The sequence below is a fragment of the Equus caballus genome, chromosome 6 (genome assembly GCF_041296265.1).
Source record: "Equus caballus isolate H_3958 breed thoroughbred chromosome 6, TB-T2T, whole genome shotgun sequence".
Classification (NCBI taxonomy): Eukaryota; Metazoa; Chordata; class Mammalia; order Perissodactyla; family Equidae; genus Equus; species Equus caballus.
Window position 1 is genome coordinate 64,226,100 of NC_091689.1, and position 23,687 is coordinate 64,249,786.

The window sequence follows — 23,687 nt, forward strand, 5'->3', positions numbered from 1 at the left end:
TGAATGAAAATAAAACACCTAATATTTTAAATTAGAATGAATCACAAACATGTGCAACGTTCCTTCTAAAATGTATTTTAAAAACCACTCAGCTATTATTAAATCCTAATGCAATAAACAGAATTCCCTGAACCCTGCTCTTAAGGACAAAAGAGGATGATCTTCAGGTCTTGGCGCATTTCTAGGGCTCTGTCTCCCTGTTCTCCCCATTTCAGTTGCAGCTTGTCCCTCTGTCGAGGAGGCTCCAGGCACAGGCTCAGCCCATCCCATCATTTCCTTTCAGCAATCCACATATGCAGCTATCTGCTGTATCATCAAATACAAAGATACATCACAGCTTCTCTGAGCCCTTTTCAACATCTCCCAGGTCAGAGGCCCAATCAGAATTACCACGAGCATCACCAATGCAATGGCTCTGGCTTCATCACTACAGCTTCTCCTTCACTGTCCAGGAGTCATTTCATTTCACGCTTTTTTTGTTGGCTTATTTATTTGTTTTAATTTTAAAGCATAAGCTTTGACACCCTTTAAAGTAATGAAATGATTGAATCATTCCTTATAAAAAAATCTTCAGTTTATTAAAGGCAGTAATACTTTATTGCATTATTTTATTTCTAAAAAAGCAATCATTTAAAGTTTTCCGATAAATCTGTAATTTAAAAAGTTGAATAGAAGTTTGTGGCTTAGAAACAAAAAACCAGGGTTTTTTTTCTTAGCACTTTAAAATTTCATATGAATGTAGCATATGAAATAGAAACTGAAACATCTGATCTTACTGTAGGGTGGCCAGTCATCCAGGTTTGCCTGGGACTATCCTAGGTGATGGCAGTTGCAGTGGCACTGAACGTCCCACATCCTGGGGAAACCCCTCCGTCCCAGACAGACCAGGATGGTTAGTCACCCTATATATCATTCAGTCAGATAAGCTATATTTGCCAGGCCACTAATATTCATAATGTTGGTGTTATTTTCTATGGAGTGAATAATAGTTTAAATAAATCAAACTTTTACCCACTTTATGGTCTAATTTCTGTCAAGTGTAACAATAGGCTCTTGTGGTCATTCTGGGAGATGTTTTTGTCCCTCTTTACATTTCTTTTTTTTTGTGAGCTGAGCTAACACCTGTGTCAGTCTTCCTCTATTTTATGTGGGATGCCGCCACAGCATGGCTTGACGAGCAGTGCTAGGTCCACGCCTGGGATCCTAACCTGCAAACCCTGGGCCACCAAAGCAGAGCAGGTGAACTTAACCACTATGCCACCAGGCCAGCCCCTCTACATTTCTTACAAGAACATGTGACCTGAAAAATGTTTGTTAATGACCCCAAAGTCCCTATGTTGACGCATGCATAAAACAGCAATTTGATAAAATTGCAAAGATTTCATTTTGTGCTGCCCTTTTGTTTCTGACCACTGTTACTTCCCAACTGAGCCAATGCCTGGACAATTCCAAACTTTGTGTCTTTAAGATGTAATTTTTTTTTCCAAAATCTTCAGCACTATGATTGCCACTGACGCTGACATTTTCTCACTGAAGCTTCTCTGTAACAATGCAAAGCATCCACTGAGAGGCCTGAGAAAGAGTGCTCTGTTTGGTAGTACTGTACCTGAAGAACGTCTGCCATCCTTTTGCCTATCAGCAGATAATAACCTACCTCTAGAAGGCTCTCTCTCTCTCTCACTTTTTTTAACAAACTTTGCTAGCCATCTGTCCTCAAGCTGACATTACCTCGGTGCTCTTTTGCATATGCTGATGCAATGCAATATGGTGACTGCCTCTTCCATTCATCCTGGGGTTGAAGACTTTATAAATCATATAATTGTCAACATCTTATGCACAAATCATATGTTGTTAATATGAAAATTCATTACTGTTCCTATACAGGGCATAACATTTCATAACAACTGGAGAGAAAAAGGTTTTATGATTTAAGAAAAAAAATATACTGACATTTCCTTCTCCGCTCATACTAGTTTGTAACTCGCACCTAGGAAACTCCATTGTTGATGCTCATTACTTGAGCATCTGAGCATCTGGAAAACGGAAGCTCATTGTTTTTGGCAAATTTCACTCATATCTTATAATGTATGGCAGTTTCATATCTCTGAATTTAATTTCATTGTAGAATTGGGAGGCACTGTCACATTTTTATCCTGATAAAAATATCAAAGGCCAATTTTTTTTAACTCACTAGGCACAGTTTTGAATTTAAATAAAGACCTTAGCTTGAATGGTGTCTAACATCATTACTATGCCACCATATTTTATTTTTAGAAAACATTGCAAGAGAAAAACTGTATCATCACTCAAAGAGATTTTGGAATTTGTTTTGTACCTCAGATTAAAGATCCACAATTTTAACACCCCAATATAAAAGAAAATAAATGGAACATTGATTTGAAATATTTTTTAAAAGTGTTTTTTAAAAGAACTCTTAGAGATGTATTGTAAATAACTAGTTTCCTTAAAACATGTCAGTTTATAAATATTATTTGTGGATTCAATTGGCTCCATATGGCTCTTTGAGGGTTTGAATTTTCCCTGGAATGGTATTTGTAGTTATATAAAGAAGAATTATGCAATATATCAAGTTGTAACAAGAAAGGAAATGTGGCCTCATATTTCACCATCTGGACTTTCTAATCAACTCGATCTGAGTACAAGATTCAGCTCTGCCACTGACTAACTGGGCCATTTTGGATGAGTTACCAAACCTCTTTAAGCTCCGGTTTTCTCATCTGTAAAATGGGGAAGCTCTTATGAGAATGAAATGAGATAATGTATAAACAGTATTTAACACAATGCCTGGCATGTGTTTAGCACTCAATAAATAATGGACACTATTATCAGTTTCATTAATCACCAGAGATCCTGGGGTGCACAATGGAAACAATATTCTTAAAGCTATCTCACATTGCTTTCTCTTCATAGAATGCCCTCCCCAACTTATGTCAACTGACAGCCCAACCAGACTGCCAGGTAAATACCAAATGTCATTTTATCCAAGAAAGCTTCCCTGATTCCCTCCACTGAATGTGAGCATTCACTTTTTTACATGCCCAAAGAACTTATCATTTGCCTGAAGTAAAATGCCAAATTACACAGAGGCACTGGTATTTGAGTTCTTTGTGTTCTTACTTTCTTGGGAGCAAGGGTCTTATTTTATTCATCTTAATATTTATTCCCCGTCCTCTAAGCTCCTAATGTCTAATAGGAGAGAAAAAGAGATGAGCACAGACAACTAAAATTCCAAGTAGCTTATGATACATGAAGAGAAAGTAGTGTAAACAAAACTGCCAATGTTCAGAGGAGCGAGAGATGGTGACTTGTGGTTGGGGTGATAAGAAAAGATTTGTCTGGAAGAAGTAGCTTTTAAGTGGGCCAGAAAGGCTCAAGCGGATTTCAAAGGAGGAAAATGGAGTGAAGGCAACTTTCTGAACAAACAATTGAACCACAAAGAATAAGTCAATTTCACTGGAGCAAGTTGAGTGTGTGACTGGTGGCAGATAACTCTAGAAAGGGAGATGCAGTATGATTGCAGAGAACTCTAAAGGACTGGCAAAGGAGGCTGGATTTTATTTTGGGATCAATGGAAGTTGTCAGAGCTTTGAGAGCAGGAAGTGGCACAGAGAAGAGAGGCCAACTACTCTCAGTGCAGCCTTCCAACTCTGCACTCATCAACACTCAAATAAATTTGCTTAATATCTCCAAAATATCTGCCCCTTCAAGATAGCCAATCATGCCACACACTGAGTCTTGAAAGTATGTAAAGCCAGCAGTAAACTTCAGCTCATGTTTCTGCCAAAGAGAGTAAGTTCAGTATATGGTTAAGAGCATGGGCTAGGAGACAAGGTCCTGGATTGAAATCTTAGCTCTGCCACTCACTAAAGAGTGACCTCAAGAAATTGCTTAACCACTCTAGTTCATGGTTTACTCACCTCTAAAATTAGGTAGTTATCATGCTGACTCATAGAGATATTATGAAGTTGAAATGCCATGCATGTGAAGTTCTTAGCAGAGACCACAGAAATTGCACATATGACTCTTCCTTCTCATCATTCCTCCATCTCATCTCCCTGATTCTGTAAATCTCTGGTTTTCTTTGACCTTCATCTTGTTTCCTATTCTCCATTGTGTTTGAAAATCTGATTGGGCTCCCTTCTCTCTTATCAGGGACATCTCAGGAAAGGCAGATCCACTGAAAGGGCTTAAGCCTGAGGAGAGTATAATAAAGGGACTATTTACAGAAGGATGGACTGGGTTAAGAAACCAAGGGATGGTGGAGCACCAATGAATGTGAGCTCATGATCACCTTTAGGTTTAAAGTGCAAGAGGGACAAAGGTGTCGCTGGAGCCAGATAGTAGCTAGAGCTATAGAAAAGCTGTGGCCTTATTAGAATGCAGCCATCCCAGAACAGCAGTGAGGCAGGGAGGGAGCAGTGTGTGTGCAGGGTAATTACCCAACCTCTCTCCCCTCCTTCTTTCCAACCTCCTGCCAGTGCCTCCTGTTGGCTGAACTCAACTGGAAGCAAAATAATACTGGAGCCAGGTGGTACAGTCTGTAGGGGTCAGTTTTCTGGGGCACCAGAAGGGCTGAGAAGGCCAGAGAACTGATGGTGGAGGGAGGTTGGGGCCAAATGTGCAGTTGTTTTTTGCATAAGCGGTAGAAGTATGGGAAGAGATCTAAACATTTCAACGGATCATTGTCCCCATGACAGGTGAGGGAAATGAAGTTCAGAGAAGTAGCAGCTTGCCAAGATTTCCAGCTAGAAAAAGGAACCAGATTCAGAGCCCTAAACGGTGTCTGAGGCCTATGATGTTTCCCACAACACTGCATGGCTCCTCAGAGTGATGGTTGAAATGACCTTGGTCTTACCTAAGCGGTTTCTGCCCTGAGATAAACCAAGGGTGTGAAATCCTATCTTGATTTTGGCCTTCCTTCAGTTCCCTACTTAGTTGGTCTGAATCTATTCATTGTGATTTTCCAAATTATCTTTCAGAGAGGGTTTCTTAAAGATTAATTTTGAAAGTTACTGACAACCAAATTGGGTTCCCTCCTTTTTTTTAGAAAAAGGAAGGTTAAATCTAGGATATGAAGGCATCTGAAAGAGAGAAAGAGAGAAAGGAAGGAAGGAAGAGAAGAGAGAAGGAAGGAAGGCAGGCAGAAAGAAGGAAAGAAGGGAAGGAAGAAAGAAAGAAGGAAAAGGGAGGGAGAGAGGTAGGGAGGGAAGAGAAAAAGAGAGAGAGGAGAGAGGGAGAGATGCTTTACAAAAACAGTTTGGGCAGCATTATTTGTAATAACCAAAAACTGGAGACTAAGTAAATGCCTATCAGTAAAGGTAGAGTGACGAAACAAATTGTGACATATCCATATAGTAGAATATTATACAACAAGGGAACTAAAACTGCAAGCAACAAAAAGAATGAAACTCATAGATATGGTATTAAGAGAAGGAAGCCAGTTTCCGTTTATAAGATTTCAAAAGGAGGCAAAAGTAATCTATGTTGTTAGAAGATATGATGGTGGTTGTTTTAGGGGAAGGGAAATGACTGGAAAGTGGTTTCTGTGGTGTTAATAATGTTCTGGGTTTTGTTTATTTGTTTGTTTCTGCTTATTTGTTTAATCTGGGGGGTGATTATACAGGTGTGTTCATTTTGTGAAAATTCTTTGAGCTGCCCTTTATGATTTGTATCTTTTTCCATAGCACATTAACACATGTGCACAAACAAAATTTCAAGTAACCAGTTGCACTAGTCAGTTTTGCTTCAGAAAAAATCTAGTCTTCCAAAATCTCTTCTAGCTTACACCACAAACAATTATCTCTTTATGGTAGTAGAATTCTATGAATGGCCCCCATGGTCTCTATCCCTTGGTGTTACTCCCCTGATTATGTTACATCACATGGCAAAGGCATTTGGCAGATGTAATTAAGTTTATTAATCAGTTGACTTTAAGGTCAGGAGATTATCTGGGTAGACCTAACCAAATCACATAAACCCTTTAAAAGCAGAATTTTCTCCAGCTGGTGATCAGAGATTTGCTGGGGAGATTCAATGTGCCATTGCTGGCTTGAAGATGGAAGGGGCCACACTGAAAAGACCTGAAACAGCCTCTAGCAACTAAGAGCAACCCCTGGCCCACAGCCAGCAAGAAAAAGGAGCTCAGTCCTACAACCACAAGGAAATAAATTCTGCCAATGACCAGTGAGCTCAGAAGAGAACCCTTAAGCTCAAATGAGAAAAGCAGCTGGCACCTTGGTTTCAGCCCAGTGAGACCCTAAGCAGGTATCTCATAGTGCCATGCCCAGACATCTGACCTACAGAAACTGTGAGATAATAAATTTGTGGTTTTAAACTGCTAAATCTGTGTTAATTTGTTATGCAGCAATAGAAAATGAATGCACACTTGTTCACATGTTGGCAGCTTTGGGGTGGCAGCTGGTGAGACTCTACTCCACTCTGCTCCACATGTCTTCACATTCTGGGACCCATGTTGAAGGAGCTTCCCTATTTGAGACATTCATATGGCAGAGCGGAAAGAGTAAGTCAACTGACAAAAACCCATAATGCCTCCTAAAGGATGTAGTGTTCATCACATCTGCTTACACTGCAATGTCCAAAGCAGGTCACATGGCTACACCCAAAGGCAATGGGACAGGATGTATAATCTTCTTATAGAAAAGGGGAGATTGAATAATTTCAAAACACAATACAGTCTACCACCATAGAATGTTACAACTGTGGCTTCATTGGAGAGAGTAGAGTCTTTGGGGTCAGAAAGACTTGCGTATGAAGCTTGGTACCACCACTTTACTGGCTATGTGACCACAGAGAAGTTAGGAAATTTCTCTGAGCCTCAGTCTCTTCAATGGTAAATACCTGTCTTACAGGATTGGTGTGAATGTTAAACGTACCAGTACAACGCCTGATAGATACGCTAATAAGTGTTGATAAATATTAGCCTCAACCTCTTGTCTCAAGGATTAACCAGAATGTAATTCTTCCAAAGGGAGAAGTCAGGGAATGAAAGCCGTATCTAAACACACCTTTCCCTAATAAAACTAATGCAGAGTCCCAAAGGCATAATTCCTTTACATACAGTATCTCTTTGAGCATTGCAGTAACAAATCACAAAGAGTAAAGGGAATATAGTATTACTCTTCCGAATGAGATTGTTAAACGCAATCAATATCAGAGGTGGGATTACTTTATAATTACTTACTAAATTGATGATTCACTTTAACACCTATTTTTGGCTCGTGAAGATGTTGTCATAAAGTCATAGTTAATACAGTTGGAAAACTGGCCAAACCAAACAGTGAATAATGTTTTGTCCTCAGACTGTTTAGGCTTTCTTTTTAACCTGCCCAGATGGTTTTAAATGCTATTTCAACTTTCTAGTTCACAGATATTTTTAAATAACTATTATTAGTTGTTATTTTTTAAGCCTCAATCCACTATTTAGGGTTTTAACATTTTGTTATTATACAAAAAAATAACCATTACACACACAATGAAGTCAGTACACTTTTGTGAGGAGGAAAAGAAGAGTCAAGTCACTCCAAAACTTAATCAGGCAGAGATAACCGAAGTCAGCATTTTGGTGTTTATTCTTCCAATTTTTTTCCCTGAATAGATAGATAGACAGACAGATAGAATGTGTGTGTATATACATATACATATATGGTATATATTTGTATTTTTGTGTATTTACATATATTTCTTTCACAAAAATGATGTTATGTATTATATTCTATTTTTGTAACCTTTGTTTTCCTTTAGTTATATACATATATACTGCCATTTTAATGGTTTCACTCAATGATTCTATGTGTATTACTTAACCAGTGCCTTATTATTGAATACTTAGATTATTTGTAAATTTTCTAGTATTCAATCTCTTAAACAGAGAATTAGAGGGAGCCAGGGTATACGGCTTTGTGGTCAGAGCACCAGCCTGATTTTGGCCTTACTCACTCCCACTCACCCTCTGATCAGATCCCATATATGGCAGCTCCGCTCTTAAATTTCCAAATGTATCCTGGGAATGTTAAAGAACAATAAGCATAGAATCTTTTTGAGGATGAGTGAGCCTTTTAAAACATTTCCAGCTATTTTGTATTATTATCAAGAGTTGCCAGATGGTATGTACAAGCATCTACCTCCTGGTTTAACTGCCCTTTCTATGATTGTCTTTATCCACCAGTTAAGTTCTCTGTGAAAACACAGTGCCCGTGTCCAGTGTCATCACAAAGGTGCCCAGGATTAAAGCACTCAGGTGCCATCTTTTTTTTTTCTTCCCCAAAACAAAATTGAAAAAGTCAGCCTTGTGTTCTGATTATTCTTTTGCTTCAGAGCAAGAAAATGATTGCTCATAAAGTCCCCCAAAGAACTGGCATTAATGACTCTCGGAAGCCCTGAATGAAGCCATTGTTCTAGAAACATGACTGCCTTTATGGGGAAACCAATTACATATGTATATATAAATATATATTTTTCACATACAAGGAATTAAATGAAAGTCTCCATCTGCCTCTGTTAAGAGCTCCCTTTCGAAATACTAGGAAGCCAATCACCCAGAGCCTGGACACTGACCTCTAGCCTGGCCCCCCGGGGCCCAGCCTTCCGTTGTCTCCTCCGCGGCTCCACCTCAGCTCTTCTGATGAATGTGCTATTGTTGGTCTCTTCAGAGAGGAGCTGTTAAAGGAAAGGGAAGATTATTTGTAAGTAGGTAGGAAAATGTTCCAACAAAAGAATGAAATGAAGAAATTAGCTTCCTTTTATGTGTAAGCACCAGCGCTGCTGCCAAATCTTCAGGCTGTAGTGAGTGAGGAAAAGAATGACCTTCCTGATGCAAGGCAGTCACCTGCAGCCACTGACCAATCATGGGTAAGGCCACCCTCTCTTTTACCCCGGGGAAGATAGGAGATGGGGGGGTGATTGCAAATTTATCCTAGGAGATTTCTCATCTGGTAGAAACCTTGTAACATTGCGACAACTTCTTGAATGGGAGGTCTATGTAAAATACCAAGCCCCAAGTGAGCTAAATTTTTTTAACATGTTGTGGCCCTCTGAAAGTAGAAAGTTGAGAGATTTGCGGAGTAGGGTTAGCGGATTATTAATTTTTACTGTATGTAAGAGGCATTGCCATGGCCTAGAATAAAGCTGCAGAAAGTCTAGAAATCTTACCACCATACTCTTCTGGAAAGCCTGCGGTCTGACAGGAATCTCAAAGCTATGAGGAAAGACTTCTTAAAGCTGATCGGTGAAGTACTATTTTGGACAATGAGGGGAGATCACAGGTTGTCTGTTTCTCATAGACAATTTGCCATTATGGGCCATTGGAAAATAAGAACAGAAAAATGGACAATCGGAAATGTGTACAGGAGAAGGATAAAAAAGGAACATTTGGGCACGACCTTAGTCAGCTACGAGTTAGTTGATAGCTTTGTCCAAGAGATGGACGATGAGATTTCTTCATTTTCACCTTGAGGAGAGACTTGAGGAAAGGGAGCTGGCGGGTTTGCTGAAGAGCTGAGAGGGCCTGTATGAAAATGGATGCCACAGTGAAGGAAGAGAATAGTTAACTTGTAGGGGTACAGTAAGAACCAATCAAAGGGCTTATTTAAAGAACAGAGGTAGTGAGATAAAGAGAAGGACAAGAATTAAGAAGAATGAGAAGGTAAAAGAAAAAGCAGAAGAGATAAGAAAGAGAGAAGATAAGATTCTGAGGTCTTTCTTAAACTGCCTGGCTTCTTACCTTTCTACTGCTTCGTCTCAGTTCTAACACTCTAAATAACATGGCCCTTAGGGAGCCTCCTGCTCCCAGCCTGAGTGATGCCCTCCTCTGGGATCTTGGAGCTCCCAGTGTCCCCTTTCATCGCAAAGGTCTTCAATGGCCTAAGTTTGCTTGTCTGTCTGTCCAGTAGACTCTGAGCCTCATGGGTTCAGGACAACATGCCCACTTTGCTCCCTACTGTGATCTTAGCACCTGGAATAATGCCTGGTGCATGGTAAGTGTTCAAAAAGTATGCTGGATGAATACATTGCAAGGGGGAAGGGTGTGCAGAGGTCATAAGCGGAGAGGAGAGCCTGATTAGAGGGGAGAAGATTTCCAAGGATGGCCAGAGTCCACAGGCAGAGAATTGGTGCAGTCTGGGAACTTAAAGAAGCACCAGAGAATGTGAGAGGGTGGCAAAGACGGGGCTCAGGGGCAAGTGGGGTTGATCACAAAGGGCCCTTAAACCGTGTGAAGGAGATTAGAATTAATGCTGAGGGCAGTGTAGAGACATTGGCAGGAACGTTGGGAGGTGATGTGATTAAATCCGTATGTTTAGAAAAAGGAATTTTGCTGTAGCCTGAAAAACTGATCAGAGAAGGGATGGCATGGAGGCAGGAGGCCCACTTAGAAGACTGTTGCAGAAATCGATAGGAGATATTATCGTGAGTTGAACCATATAGTGCAGAAGGGATGGAGAAAGTGCATGGATTTTAGAAAAATTTCAAAAGTAGAGCTGACAGAGCTTTGATATTGATTGGAGAATAAGGATGAAAAAGGAGAAGTCGAGACTGATAGCTGTAATTTTAGCCGTGAGCAACTGGATAGTCAATGGTACCATTCGCTAAGCAAGTAGGAGGAGTATTTTCGCATTTTTGTAAAATCAGTTTCAGGCAGATTGAAGTCGATGCGTCTGTGCAATATCCAAGAGGACACGTCCAGAGGTAGTTACATATGCGCATCTTCAGAGCTCAGGTGAATAACTGGGCTGGAGACACAGAGCTAGTGATCATGGGCAGAGGTGGTAATTAAAGCCGTGGAAATTGATGAGATTGCTTAGAGGAATGTGTAGAGGGAGGAGACTGGAAGACTCGGGACTCTGACGAACAGACACAGTTTTTAAAAGGGCAGAAGAAAGGAGCTTAAAAAGAATAGTATAGGGGCCGGCCCTGTGGCCGAGTGGTTAAGTTCGCGTGCTCCGCTGCAGCGGCCCAGGGTTCGAATCCTGGGTGCGGACATAGCACTGCTCGACAGGTCACGTTGAGGTGGAGTCCCACATAACACAACTAGAAGGACCCACAACTAAGATATACAACTATGTACAGGGGAGTTTGGGGAGATAAAGCAGAAAAAAAAAAAAAAGAATATTATAATAAAGCAGCCTGAGAGACAGAAAGCTGTGACAGCGGCTGAGGGAAGAATTCATTTCAAGTAGGAGTTGTCTAGATATCAAAGTCTATAAGAAGTTAGGTTGATAACTGAGACATGTCTATTAAATTTAGCACCAAGGCAGTAATTCATGACCTTGATGAGAACAGCTTCAGTAACAGTTTAGGGACAGAAGCCATATTACACTGGGTTGAGAAGCGAACAGGAGGCAATAATGTGAATACAGTGAATGTAGACAAATATTGCAAGAGGTTTGATGGTGAAGGGCAAGTACTCTTATAGTTTCCAAAGCTGTTAGACCATCAGTCTTTATAGGAGGAAATAATTGGCAACTAGTTGTAGCCTGGGGAGAACAAAGAGCAAAGCAGACCCCCGAGAGCTGCGGATAACTCCAAAACCTTGGAGATAGTGGTGGCACAGACGGAAAGCAGAGGAAGGTGTTTGCTGGAGAAGTTCCATTTTAAACTCTGGTATGTTGGATGGTGCTTTGCCAAGTGAAAATACGCAAAAGCAATTGAACAGAGAAGAGTGGAACTGACGGAGGTGCTCTGGCTGAGATGGACATTGAGATTTCTCTGCAGTAGTGGCGGCTAAGACAGTCCACAGGAGTAAGACCTCCCAGGGAAAGAAAGTGAATGAGAGGCAGAGACAACTGAGAATAGTAATGATACAACAGTCCACTGACATTTGTCACCCAGGAACTAGGTACTTTTCCTGGTCGGACAACTGGATAAGGGCCATCAAGTTATCATGTCTATGCAGACTTTTAAACCTTTACTAAATTGTCTTGAGTGTCGAGAAATCTAAACTTCCGATCATTAAAGACAAGTTAACACTCCCCACCTCCACCCTCAGACTATGTGTTATGCAATACTCTTGACTTTACAACTTGAAATTTATTCAGTAAAACTTATTCAGATGCTTTTAGCGTTTTCTGTAGTATATAATTTCTGTGAACAACACACTTCCCACCATAAACTACTATTTTCAATAATGAGTAAAATTATGAGAGAGATGAATTTAGAGTTCGCCTCAGGCCCTCTCTGAATGAATGCTGAAAAGTGTCCTGTGTTTGGGCAACAACCAGGGTGTGGGTGACTGATCTTTCGAGGATATGGAGAGCTGTGTTAGGAAGCTGAAGCTGAAAAGGTGGCTGGGAGTCAGAGCATGGCAGGCCTTTAACATTCTGCTAAGCACTTTTGGCTTCATTCTGTAGATAATGGAAAGCCGTTGAGTTATTGTGAGCAGAGGAGGCAGAGGCTTAGATCTGAGTTTTAAGAAGGTAAATCTGGTAATTAGTAAGCTCCTAAAAAGTATTTGTTAACTGAATGGAGAAATGACGCCTGAAGACTAGGAGGTGAGAGAAAAGGTACTGTTATTGTTTGGAAGATAATGGGAGATGAGTTAGAAGGTCTCTCATTCAATGTCAGGCACTGAATTTTGTCAGTCATTTGTGTAAGTTATTAAAGCAGAGAATAAAAAAGGCAGATACAGTTACCTTAGATATTATATTTTAACTTAAGACATGTATGGGTACATTCATCCAGCAATTGTATAACAGAGCGCCAAGGCCTTTCCTTTGTATATAGGTCTACTAATTGGAGTTTTGTATCATTTTTCTTGCATGAGCCACACCGTGTTTCTGTTTCTGTTTCTTTAAATTGCAGCAAAAGGCAATCAGAGTGCAGAATATTAAAGAAATTTTTACAAGTTTTTCCCAATCATTTTTAGTTCACCTTTCTCATACTTATTTGGATTGTAACATTTTCAGTCACTCACTCTCATCAACTCTTTCCAAAGTATTCAACTTAGTTTTCATAGGAACAGCCAGCTCTCTTTCATACTTGTATTTCATTATTGTGTATAGTATTTAATTAAATTTTGTAACATAATAAAAAGTACAACTGCATTGACTGGCTTGCAAACAAAATACAACTGTTTGTTGGCAGGCATTCAACTAAACTGGTGGGACCAGGAAAGTTCACTGTACCAACAGTCTACTAGGCTCCAGTGATGAGTGTGAAAGACGACTGGAGAGGGTTGTTAATGAGGTGCTTTGACAAACTGGGGGTTGACTAACAGAGCTTCTACTGTAACGATCTGATCTGGGGCAACAAAGTGAAATGGGAAATACAAGAGGAGAAATAGGTTTGGCAGAAAATATAATAAAGTTAGTTTTGGATGTGTTGAGTTTCTTGGTGTGGCATCCATGTTGAGGTGGCCAGATGGCAGCTAGAAATGTTATTCTGGCTTTCAGTGAGAGGTCTTGGTTAGTGATATCAACCTGTAGTCATCCATGTAGAAACGATAACTGAAGCCATGAGAATGGATGGGCTCAGGCAGAAAAGGAGTGAGGACATGGCAGGTTGGTCAGGGTAATACACAATCAGATATGAGGCAAATCTAAGATCCAAGTGGAACGAGCTGGGGCAGTGAGGCAATAGTGGCACACCCAGGAGATAGAAGCACACCCAGGAGATAGAGGCACATCCAAGAGACAGAGGCATGGGGTTAGATGATTAGAGGAATTCTACCTATGTCTTGCTCATTGTCTTGGGCAATGTTTTGCCAAGCCTGGGGTATTTTTTTTTTCCACTTCAGAGGCATCTTAATGCTCTGCAGATAGTGCTGGAAGAGTAGGTGGCCATGAAAGAGACCTCATAGTACTTAGAAAAGGAAGCCAGACTGAGGGGAATCTTCTTTAGAATAGAGAAGACTTAAACACGTTTTTAGGCTGAGGGAAGGGAACCAGTGGATAGAGAAATTTTTAAAAATTAGAAATAGAAGTGGTTTTCTCTAACATGAGATTATAGGTGATTTTTGTTTTCAAGTTTGTTCCTTTCTGTATCTTGCAAATTTTCTAAATTGAGTGTATAAATACCGAACTCAAAAAAACCTGCTTTTTTTCAATACTAAATATGAGATTGGGGATAGTCTATGAAACAATGTCATTCCAGAAAAAGTGGAATGGAGTGGTATCAAGAACACAGGTGGAGAAGAGAGCTGGGGAAGGGAACAGGGACACTTTTCCCATTGAGAAGAGCGAAAAGCATACAACTGAAGATTGAGAGAAATTTTGAAGTGGAGGTAAGAAAATTTGAGGAGAATCGCATCATTTGGCCTCTTTATATTTTAAGTAAATTAAGAGGTGAGGTAGTGCGCTAAAACTGAGGAAGAGAGATAGGACTAGAAGTATGGAAAGAGTGAAAATGTTTTCAAAACTCTGTATGAAGAATAAAAAAGGATGTAATTTGAAATTGGTAAACATATTTCAAAGAGCCTGGAGCCCCAGCTAAAGTAGGATAATATGTATGCATAGTGTAGCCAGTTCCGTATGATCTCCCATGGCAACAGTGAACTGTCTGGGAATAGTGGTAGCAGTTAGAATTTCCCAGGCAGGTGTTGGAGAGTCATGGGTGAGAAATCTGAGGTAGCTCTCACTCCCACTCCCACGAAACCTGCTCTTCCTCTTGTGTTATCTATTTTGGGCAACTACATCACCATGCCCTCTGCTGCTCCTTGAAGAAACCTTGGAATCATTCTAGATTCCTCTCTCTCTTTCATGAACACCCCTCTAAACAATCTACAAGTTCTGTCCACTTTTTCTCCTAACGCTTCTCTCGCCTTCACTGTCATCACGTTTGTTGAGGCCAATATCATCCTCTGGCCATAACTGTTACCTTGGCCTCTGACTGCTCCCCCCATCTATTCCTGCCTCACTCAATTCCATTCTTTGCGCTGTCTTTGTCTTTAAAAGGCCACCTCAGGTATTGTTTAGCCTTTTAAGGCCCTCAAAAGGCTTCTGATTGCTCTTGGGATAAGGCCGAAAATTCTCAACACATCCACCACATCTCAAATGGCATATTTGTTTGAAGCAAAGAGCCTTACTTCCAGCGTTCACGGGAAAGAAACCTCTTTCTGACTTTCTGAGAAACACTTGGCATGGAGGGTCATTTTGCAGGAAGAGGAAAGCCAAAGACAATTCACAAATCTCTGGTCTGGCCAACTGATAGGTGGTGCTGCCATTTCTCGAAATAGAGAATAAAGGAGAAGCAGATAATGACCAGTTCCATTTTGGGCATGTCGAGTTTGAGATGCCCATGAAATTTCCCAGGGAAGGTGTTAAGAAGACAGTTGAGAGCTTTTGAGAGAGTGTAGGGGAGAGCTATAAATTTGATGTCATCAGTTTAGAGATGTCAGTTGAAGTAATGGCTGTTGAGGAAATGGTCCAGAGAAAGTATATGAAGAGAGCAAAAAAGACTGCAAAACCCTAGGATTATCCACATTTAAAGGAGAAGCAAAAAGTGACCTTAATGGAGAACATTTGAATTACAGCATGAACTTGGAGGTGTAAGAAGGTGATCTGGAGGAAGTGGCTACGCAAAGAAATGACACTTAGAATTTAATCTGCAGGGTCGTTTTTGGAAAATTATATCTCTTCTTTGTTTCTAGATCTTCCCTTTCAAAGGAATTGACTGCAGAGTGTTACATCTGAAACTGGGCTTTCAAATAAAGGAAATAATTGTAAGGACTTTGTTTTAAGGATATAAATCAGCTAGTAGTTAAGCCAGGGAACAATAAACAGTCATTAGCTGAGGCAAAGCAATGTAAGTCCTAGAAACTTTTATTTCTTTTAAAAAATTGATTGTCCAGTAAGACACCAATAGCATAAAAAGCCACATTAATTGGTGCTTATAAAGTGATTAATCTCTTTATTTCCCCTCTAATCATTTGAAATGTTCTATAAGATGCCCTTGTGAAAAGAAAAAGTAGTATTTTAACAGGATTTTTACAAGGGCTTTCCTTTCGCAAGATTTCAGAGTGTGGCGGCACGGTTCTCAGCATCATAATTCAACACCAACCTCCTTCAAATCAGACATTTTTATGTGAGTTCAGAAGATATACAGGACCGTGAACTCCAACACTGAAATTTCAGAAAGCAACTCTTCCATTTGTTAACTGGAAAATAAACAGACTGCTATCTCCTTTGTCAGAGAGGTCTACATGATAAAGAATAAGGATGACAGCTTTGCCAAGTCCCTCCATTTCCTCTTTCTTTAGGACTAAGCCAACTACTTAACATTTGCCCTTACATAAGATCACTTGGGGCTCTATGCCCAATCTCATGATCTTCACGCCCTTGTGACATGCGGAATCCTACCCACACAAAGCATCTGGTCTCCATTTTCTTAGGTGGGAAGCTCAAGAGGATGATGTGTGCAAACACAGTATTTATGGGTGCGCCATATACATTCTTCACAAAATTGAGTGGGTAGAAGACTACTGTCACTTCAAAGTTGGTTTCTCTGTGTATAGATTGCCAGAACTCGCAAGCCCTCAGGAATAGAATGAGCAGTCACTGTACCCAGCAATTAGTATGGATGCATTTCCTGTTTCCCTGTCTTCCCCTGGTTGGATCTGATGATCTTTCCATCTATATGTTCAATTGTACCCTTCTCAGACAGGAAGTGTTTAAAGAGCCTGGGGCCCTTGATTTCTTCACAGTGAGGAAATGTTTAATATTAAGTATCCTAGAGGGAGTCCACTGGTTTGTATTATGTTAGTAAACACCTTGCTGCCTGTCCTACATCAGGATGTCAGGCCTTGTGTGCTGGCCCACACATTGCCTTTCACTCCTCCGCGATGTTCCCACGGGCCTCCTGTACTTGCCTTGCCTTTGAGAACTGGCCCTCCTTTGCTCTTGCTGGTTCCTCTAGCCAAGAACTGAATAAAGCTTTGCCCTGCATTCCAGTTCAGGGCCCTTGTCCCTACTACTCTTACACAGGCCAGCTGGATGCAGGCTGTCAATCTCTCTGCACTTGCGTCTTGGGCTTCTGTCGTTGACGCTTGATGGAGGCTGCTACAACCCTGAAACTTGGTACTTTCTGCCTCCCGGTGGATCCATCCTGTGAGCCCTGGAATTAGCGCAGGTCTTCTTAGGCCACGCCCACACATTACTAAGGGGGCGGCGAACGACAGATTAATGACACTTCCCTCTGCTCTGGCTTGCTAAGAATAAAAATTTGATGTGTCCCTAATAGATCCCAAACTCTCCCATTAACATCTAACTCACAAAATTCTTCTCTCTACATCAAAACTGCCTTATCAGTTATCTGTGTAATAAACTCCTTTGATGAAGTGAATGAACTTTTAAAATGTGAACACATTTTCAAACGATCACATGGATGTGGTACCTGAGTATTGGTAACAAACTTTGCAAATAATCATTTTTTAGTAAGTGTAGGGTGACCAACCGTCCAGGTTTACCCAGGACTCTTCAGTTTTAGACTGAAAATCCTGCAAACTGAGATATTTGGTCACCCTAGGAAAATGAGTCAATCTTGCCTATTGGCCTTGATCTGTAAAATGAGAAAGGACCCAAGTGTAACTACACATAAAATTATAACCTGATAATTCTCTTTTAATTGCAGCCTCTTCCTGCCCACTTAGTATTCTGTGTCTAAACAGAACTTCCAGCTAAATGAGGTCCTTTCCACTTAGACCTCTCTTCCTTTTAAAAGATCTTTTCCATTCCCTGCATGACACTTTCTGTTCTTAAGACTGTCATTAACACTGCCTTGTAGATTTCAGCAGTGCATCCTGACCCAGACAGCAACCCCAGTTCTATGGGAAAGTCTTTTATCCACCTCCAACAGGTGTCCTGGTTTTCTCACTACTTCGACTGACACATCACAAAGCCCCATTTTCCCCATCCTAAAGCAAGTGTTTTAAGTGTTTAAACCAGGAAGGGAACAGAAATCCAAATGCTGGGTTAAGCCAAATAAAGAGGATTTTTTTCTCTCTTCAGCAAGACTTCTTAAAGTCTTAATTTGCTAAATATACGTTGTGAATCTCCAAAGGAATCAAGTATGTTCACTGTTTCCCAAATGTACTTGATCATGGGTGCCATTGGAGGGATAACATTATTAATACTTTGTGGAATTCAGGTCTGGCTGTATAAAGTTTGGGAAGTGACAGTGCAAGTGGAAAAGGACAGACTTTGATGCCAGAAAGCTCTGGGTTCAAGTCTTAGCACCAATGCTTTTTAGTTGGTGACATTTATTTAACCTATCTGTAAATCTTTTATTTAATTAAGGTTCCATGTTGTTACAAAAAAAGGAGGTAGAGGAGAAGGGAGATTTAAAGCCAATTTGTTTCCTCTTTTGGATACTGGGTACCTACCTGCTGGGCCTGTTGTAAGGATTTATAAACTTGTGTATGAAAGACACCTGCCATACTATCTCAAAGGTTCATGGTGTACATGTAACATAAATATCTCACTCCAGTGACTATAGCTTCATGACAGATTAATGGAACAAAGCTAAAACAAAGATCAGAAAGCCAATATGTGCTATGTGTTGAGTAGAAAGGGCGTTCATAAACTCATCGATTCCTTTGCCTATCATTTCAGAATTCCTTTCCTTTGAGATTCAACATTTTTATCATATTAAGCTATTATAAAATGACCTCTAACACACATTACTTAAAAGATAATGGGAGAGGGGGCCGGCCCCGTGGTTGAGTAGTTAAGTTCATGTGCTTTGCTTCAGCGGCCTGGGGTTTGCCGGTTCAGATCCTGGGCATGGACTTACACACCACTCATCAAGCCATGCTGTGATGGCGTCCCACATAGAAGAACCAGAATGACCTACAACTAAGATATACAACTATGTACTGGGCCTTTGGGGAGGAAAAAAAAAAGGAGGATGATTGGCAACAGATGTTAGCTCAGGGCCAACTTTCTTCACCAAAAAAAAAAAAAGTGTGAAAAATACTTTTTAAAAAAATAACAGGGGGAGAAAAACAAATGGGTAGAAAGAGAAGAAAACGAATGTATGCTTTGTTCTCCTACTTGGAAATCCACAAGGCATATTAGCATAGTAAAGTCGCCTCTTGGGGCATAGATGGGACAAAAATGTCATTAAAAAGGTGGAAGGAAGAGGCCAGAAGACTTTAAAGATACAATTCGCACTCTCCACACTCAACAAATACTAAGAGGTGAGAGGGTTAGAGACCCAACTGTTAAATTCCAAGGGCCTAGCCCTACTAGACTGTTACTACCCTGAGGACAGGAACTATGTCTGTCTTGCTCATCATGGTGTTTCCAGCATGGTCTCAGGGTCTGGTATGTGGCTGCCACCCAGTATATTGATGTTGAATGAGTAAATTAATACTTTATAAACTCAAAAGCCCTGATCAAATTCTTATTTGACTTTTGTTCATTTCTTTACACGTCTTAGGAATGTTTCATGACAGTATTCTAAGACTTTCAGATTTCATCGCATCTGCTGTTAACTCCATTTCATGCAAGAAAGAACATTTTCAGATCAAAAAAGGTAAGAATGACATCATCTCTTAATATAGGGCTGATCTTCTCAAGGAAGAGCCATTAGTATCCTTAAACTGTCCAAAAAGTGATAGTATTATTAGCATTTATTGAGCACTTACTGTTCTATGTGCTTACATGTAATAATTAATTGAACCTTCATAATTCCCAGTGGAACAGCTATTTTCATTACAGCGATATAGATGAGAAAACTGAGGTCAAGAAAGGTTAAGTAACATCCCAAAAATCACAAAGCCAGAATTCAAACCCGGCTAAGTGGCTCCACGGCCCTCAACCTTAGCCATTATGCCTTGTTACCTCTCATAGTTCTTGACAATGTCTTTATATTTCACTAGAGAAAATCTCATCATGGATAAGCACTGGTCTGAAATCTGGAGAATGAACCACCGATTTATTTTACTTGAGGATTCTTTTTGCTCAACTAAACTTTCCTCTCAAGTCTCAGATCCCAGAAATTTTATCTATGACTTGGAATAAAAGTGATGACTAGTTCTGATCAGAAGATAATAAAGTAGTAAAATAAAATATAAACAGAGGCAGGCTTCTATTTATAAAATGAGAAGAAACTCAGAAAGAGGTACTAAGTGGGAGTAAAATCTATTCTATTAGAGGGGGCAATGTATCAGAAGCAACTGGTAAAATTAAGAAGAGTTCAGTCAGTGGACTCATGTACTAGTCACTAAGTCATGGTGGAAAACCTGACAAATGTCCACCTCCCAGGTGCACAAGCAGGTAAACGTTACCTTTTTTAGTCCACAAGAGTGAAATGAGCCAAGATTACAGGTAGTGTCGCCCAAATGGAGCAGAGGATATAAATGAGACTGAACTCTGCATACATGGGGTCTCTCCTCAAGTTCATGAACTAATCAGTGCAGAGGTGGGGCATCATGTGGTCTATCCTCCCGTCAGTGGTGGGCTTAGTAAGGAACAATGAGAGTTTCAGAAGCAGACGTTTCTGCTGTGTCTGCTGGGTCCGTGCCAGACTCTGCCAATAGGGCGCGTGAGAGGCGGACTTGAAGGTTGCAGGAGGAGAAGGGACTTGTGACTTTATCTGCTTCCTCCAAGCATCCTGACTACTCCCTATTCCTTTAAGCATCTCCCCAACAACGTCTTTTTCATCTGCAGCAGTTGTTCCAGTGGCAATTGGCTGCGGTTTTCAGATTTTTCCCCCTCACCTTCCCAGGATCAGCTTTAACACTGCTCTCAGAATTACCAGCACCAGCCAGTCAGCGCCCCCTCCTCAGAGGACTGGCTCAACTGGGCAGGGCCTTTCCTCTGAGCTTGTACATTCTGATATCTCCAACCCTTTGTCTTTGTTTCTGCAGTTACTTCTGGGTTCCCTTTGGCCTGTTCAGTCCTTCAATGCCCGTTTGGTCAATCTCTTCCTTAAAATGCCAGGTATGGCTTCTGATTTCCTGGCTGGACCTTGATAGAACAGTACCCATATCCATCTGTTTCTTTGACACTTACTCTTCATATCCTTCATCTCTCACTTGGTATTTGCAGATTTGCATTATTGTAGAGGGTTTTTTTAATTTTTATTTTTTAACCTGTGTGTTCTGACTTACCACTTAGATAAAAACTTCTGGAAGCACAGAAAAAAACTTACAGAGTTTGGATTCAGAAAGACATCGATTTAGGATCTTGTTCTTCCATTGCACAAAATAAGTGATTTTGAGCAAATTATTTAACAACTTCAAGCATCGCTTTCTCATCAATAAAATGATGACAATAATGCCTGCCTCATATTGATGTTGAGAGGATATAATGAGCAAAAAATACATAAAGTGCCTTAATAAAGGCATTCAACAGATAAAGGCACTCAACAAATGTTTTTTTTATTTTTTGGGTGTCTGTGCACAACTGCCTAACACACTGGCTTGTACACAGTAGACATTCAAGATACACTTGGTGGTGGTGGTGAAGATGGTTTAACATTTTCGTGTACATGTCTGTGCACCACGCCATCGAACACTGGCTTGTACATAGTAACTCTCAATGAATGTTTGTGGGTGATGACAAATAGCAGATTGGACTATTTGATTAACAGCCTATAATAGGTTATCATCGATTTGTGTTGTGTTTATCTACTGAAAAATAGACTGCTGCTCTGCCTTCAAAGAATTCCAGAACATGCTGCTTGGCTGAAGTCAGTGTTACCTCTGTGGGTACTAAGGAATAGAAATGGCAAGAGATAGGATATACTGGAGTACATGAGGAAGCCATTTGGTGTAAGCCTAAAATGGCCTGTCTTTGTTTTTCCCAAAAAGGCCTGACATGGCCATCGAGCATGCATTGCATATCTGCTTTAAGCATTTCCTATGGCAAGAACAAATGCCCTTAAGATAAACGTGCAACTTCCCCCACACTGGCATTTCCTTAAGGGTAAGCATCTCTCCCTAAGCTAGGAACTGATTGCTGTGCTCACCTATGACTGCCCAGCTTGAGACAACAGACCTCCACCCTGTTGTGTCCACCAAGACAGCAGACCTACTACCTGCTGTGTCCATTAATCGCTGGGCCGACAGAGTAGTCTCGTGACTATTGTAAAAGGGACATTTCAATCATGTGAAACATGCTCTTTGAGGGTATATAACCACCCTGTACACTGCACTTCTTTGGTGCCCTTCCTTCCTTCAGGAAGGAAGACTCCAGGCCATGGTTCTCACATTTTGGCTCAGAATAAACTCACCCAAATTTTCATTTATAGATTGGTTATGGATTATTTCCATCGACAGTACGTTATACATGGACCATGTAATGGTACAATGTGTTTGACACAGAAGGTCTGTTATCTGTTCAAGGGTCCCTTCTGTTAGGAAAGGAATGAAACTCTTTCCAGATAATCTTCCTTGAGGCAAAAGAAAGTCTGTGACTTTCATTACTGACTCTCACTTTCATTGAAAATGGCAAACGTGCACAACCAATAGTTCACAGGGGAAAAGCCCTAAGGACAGGGTAAGTGTTTGGGTAATGGAACAGCAGAATGCGAATTCCTGTTGCCCCTCTGATTGTCCTTGAAGAGTCAGGAAGCAGAGCTGCATGTTTAATGGTGGGGAAGGAATAATAGAGATCAGGGCGCCCGGGGAGGGAGCACCGCGGAACTCCGGCAGGCTCTGCTGAGCACGGTGTGGTGTAAAAATGTTTTATTGTCCCTGCAGCTTGCTTGCCTTAGATAAAGCCCATCACACACTAAAAGTAAAAGCAATTAGAATCCTCCAAGGGTTTGAGGAGAGTTTTATTACCTGTTTCAGTCAGTCTTTAGAATATATTTATATTGAACACCAACAACAAACATCCAGCCTATTTACATTTATATTTATATACATGAAGCTCATTAAGAAATTGACAACCAGGGCCTCCTGGTTGTTATTGAAGGAAAGGTATGCTGTCAAAATGGTCTAGTTCAGGGAAGTGACAGTCATTTGTGATATCTGAAAATAAGTCAGGACTCAGGAGTTTAACTCTGCTGCTGTTGAAATGCTGCCCTCTTCATTGGTCAGGTCAGTCAAGGATGTGTGCCTCAAGTACAGGGTTCTTAAGCTTTGGTGCACATAAGAATCTCCCGGAGGGCTTGGTAAATATGGAATGCTGGGCCCCACTCTCAGGGTGGAGCCTGAATGGAATTCCCAAGGATATGAATCAGGTTCTCCAGAGGAAGAGAACCAATAGGATTGATTGATTGATTGATTTTAAGGAATTGGCTCACATGATTATGGAGACTGAGAAGTCCCAAGACCTGCTGTCACACAGCTGGAAACCCAGGAAAGCCAATGACATAATTTCAGTCCAAATCTGAAGAGCTAAGAACAAGGAGAGCCAATGGTGTAAGTTCTAGTCTGAAGGCCAGCAGGCTTGAGACTCAAGAAAAGCCAATTTTTCAGTTCAAGTTCAAAAGCAGATGGATATCCCAGTTCATGCAGTAAGGCAGGAGCAGTTCCCTCTTACTCAGCCTTTTTGATCTTTTCAGGTCTTCAACTGATTCATGGAGGCCCACCCACATTAGGGAGGGCAATCTGCTTTACTCAATCTACCAAGACAGATGCAACCTTATCCAGAAACACCCTCACAGACACACCCAGAATAATGTTTGACCAAATGTCTAGGCACCCCAAGGCCCTGGCAAGTTAACACGTGAAATTAACCATCACACCAAGGAATGCTGCTGCTGGT

At 40.8% G+C, this 23,687-nt stretch overlaps 1 protein-coding gene across 21 annotated transcripts in view; it reads right to left on the reverse strand.

The window, feature by feature from the left end:
• Window positions 1-23,687, reverse strand: part of LMNTD1 (lamin tail domain containing 1) — a 369,615-nt gene that overhangs the window by 113,784 nt on the left and 232,144 nt on the right. For 20 of the 21 annotated variants that reach the window (XR_011439998.1, XM_070271086.1, XM_070271077.1 and 17 more), the window contains one exon: window positions 8,596-8,697. Coding sequence is in view for 17 of the 21 variants with exons in the window: in XM_070271086.1 (XP_070127187.1) it covers window positions 8,596-8,697 (102 nt within the window). In the remaining 4 variants the exon portion in view is untranslated. Of the gene's footprint in view, window positions 1-8,595; window positions 8,698-8,794; window positions 8,855-23,687 lie in introns of those variants that run through there. The other variant, XM_070271083.1, reaches the window with a different exon arrangement.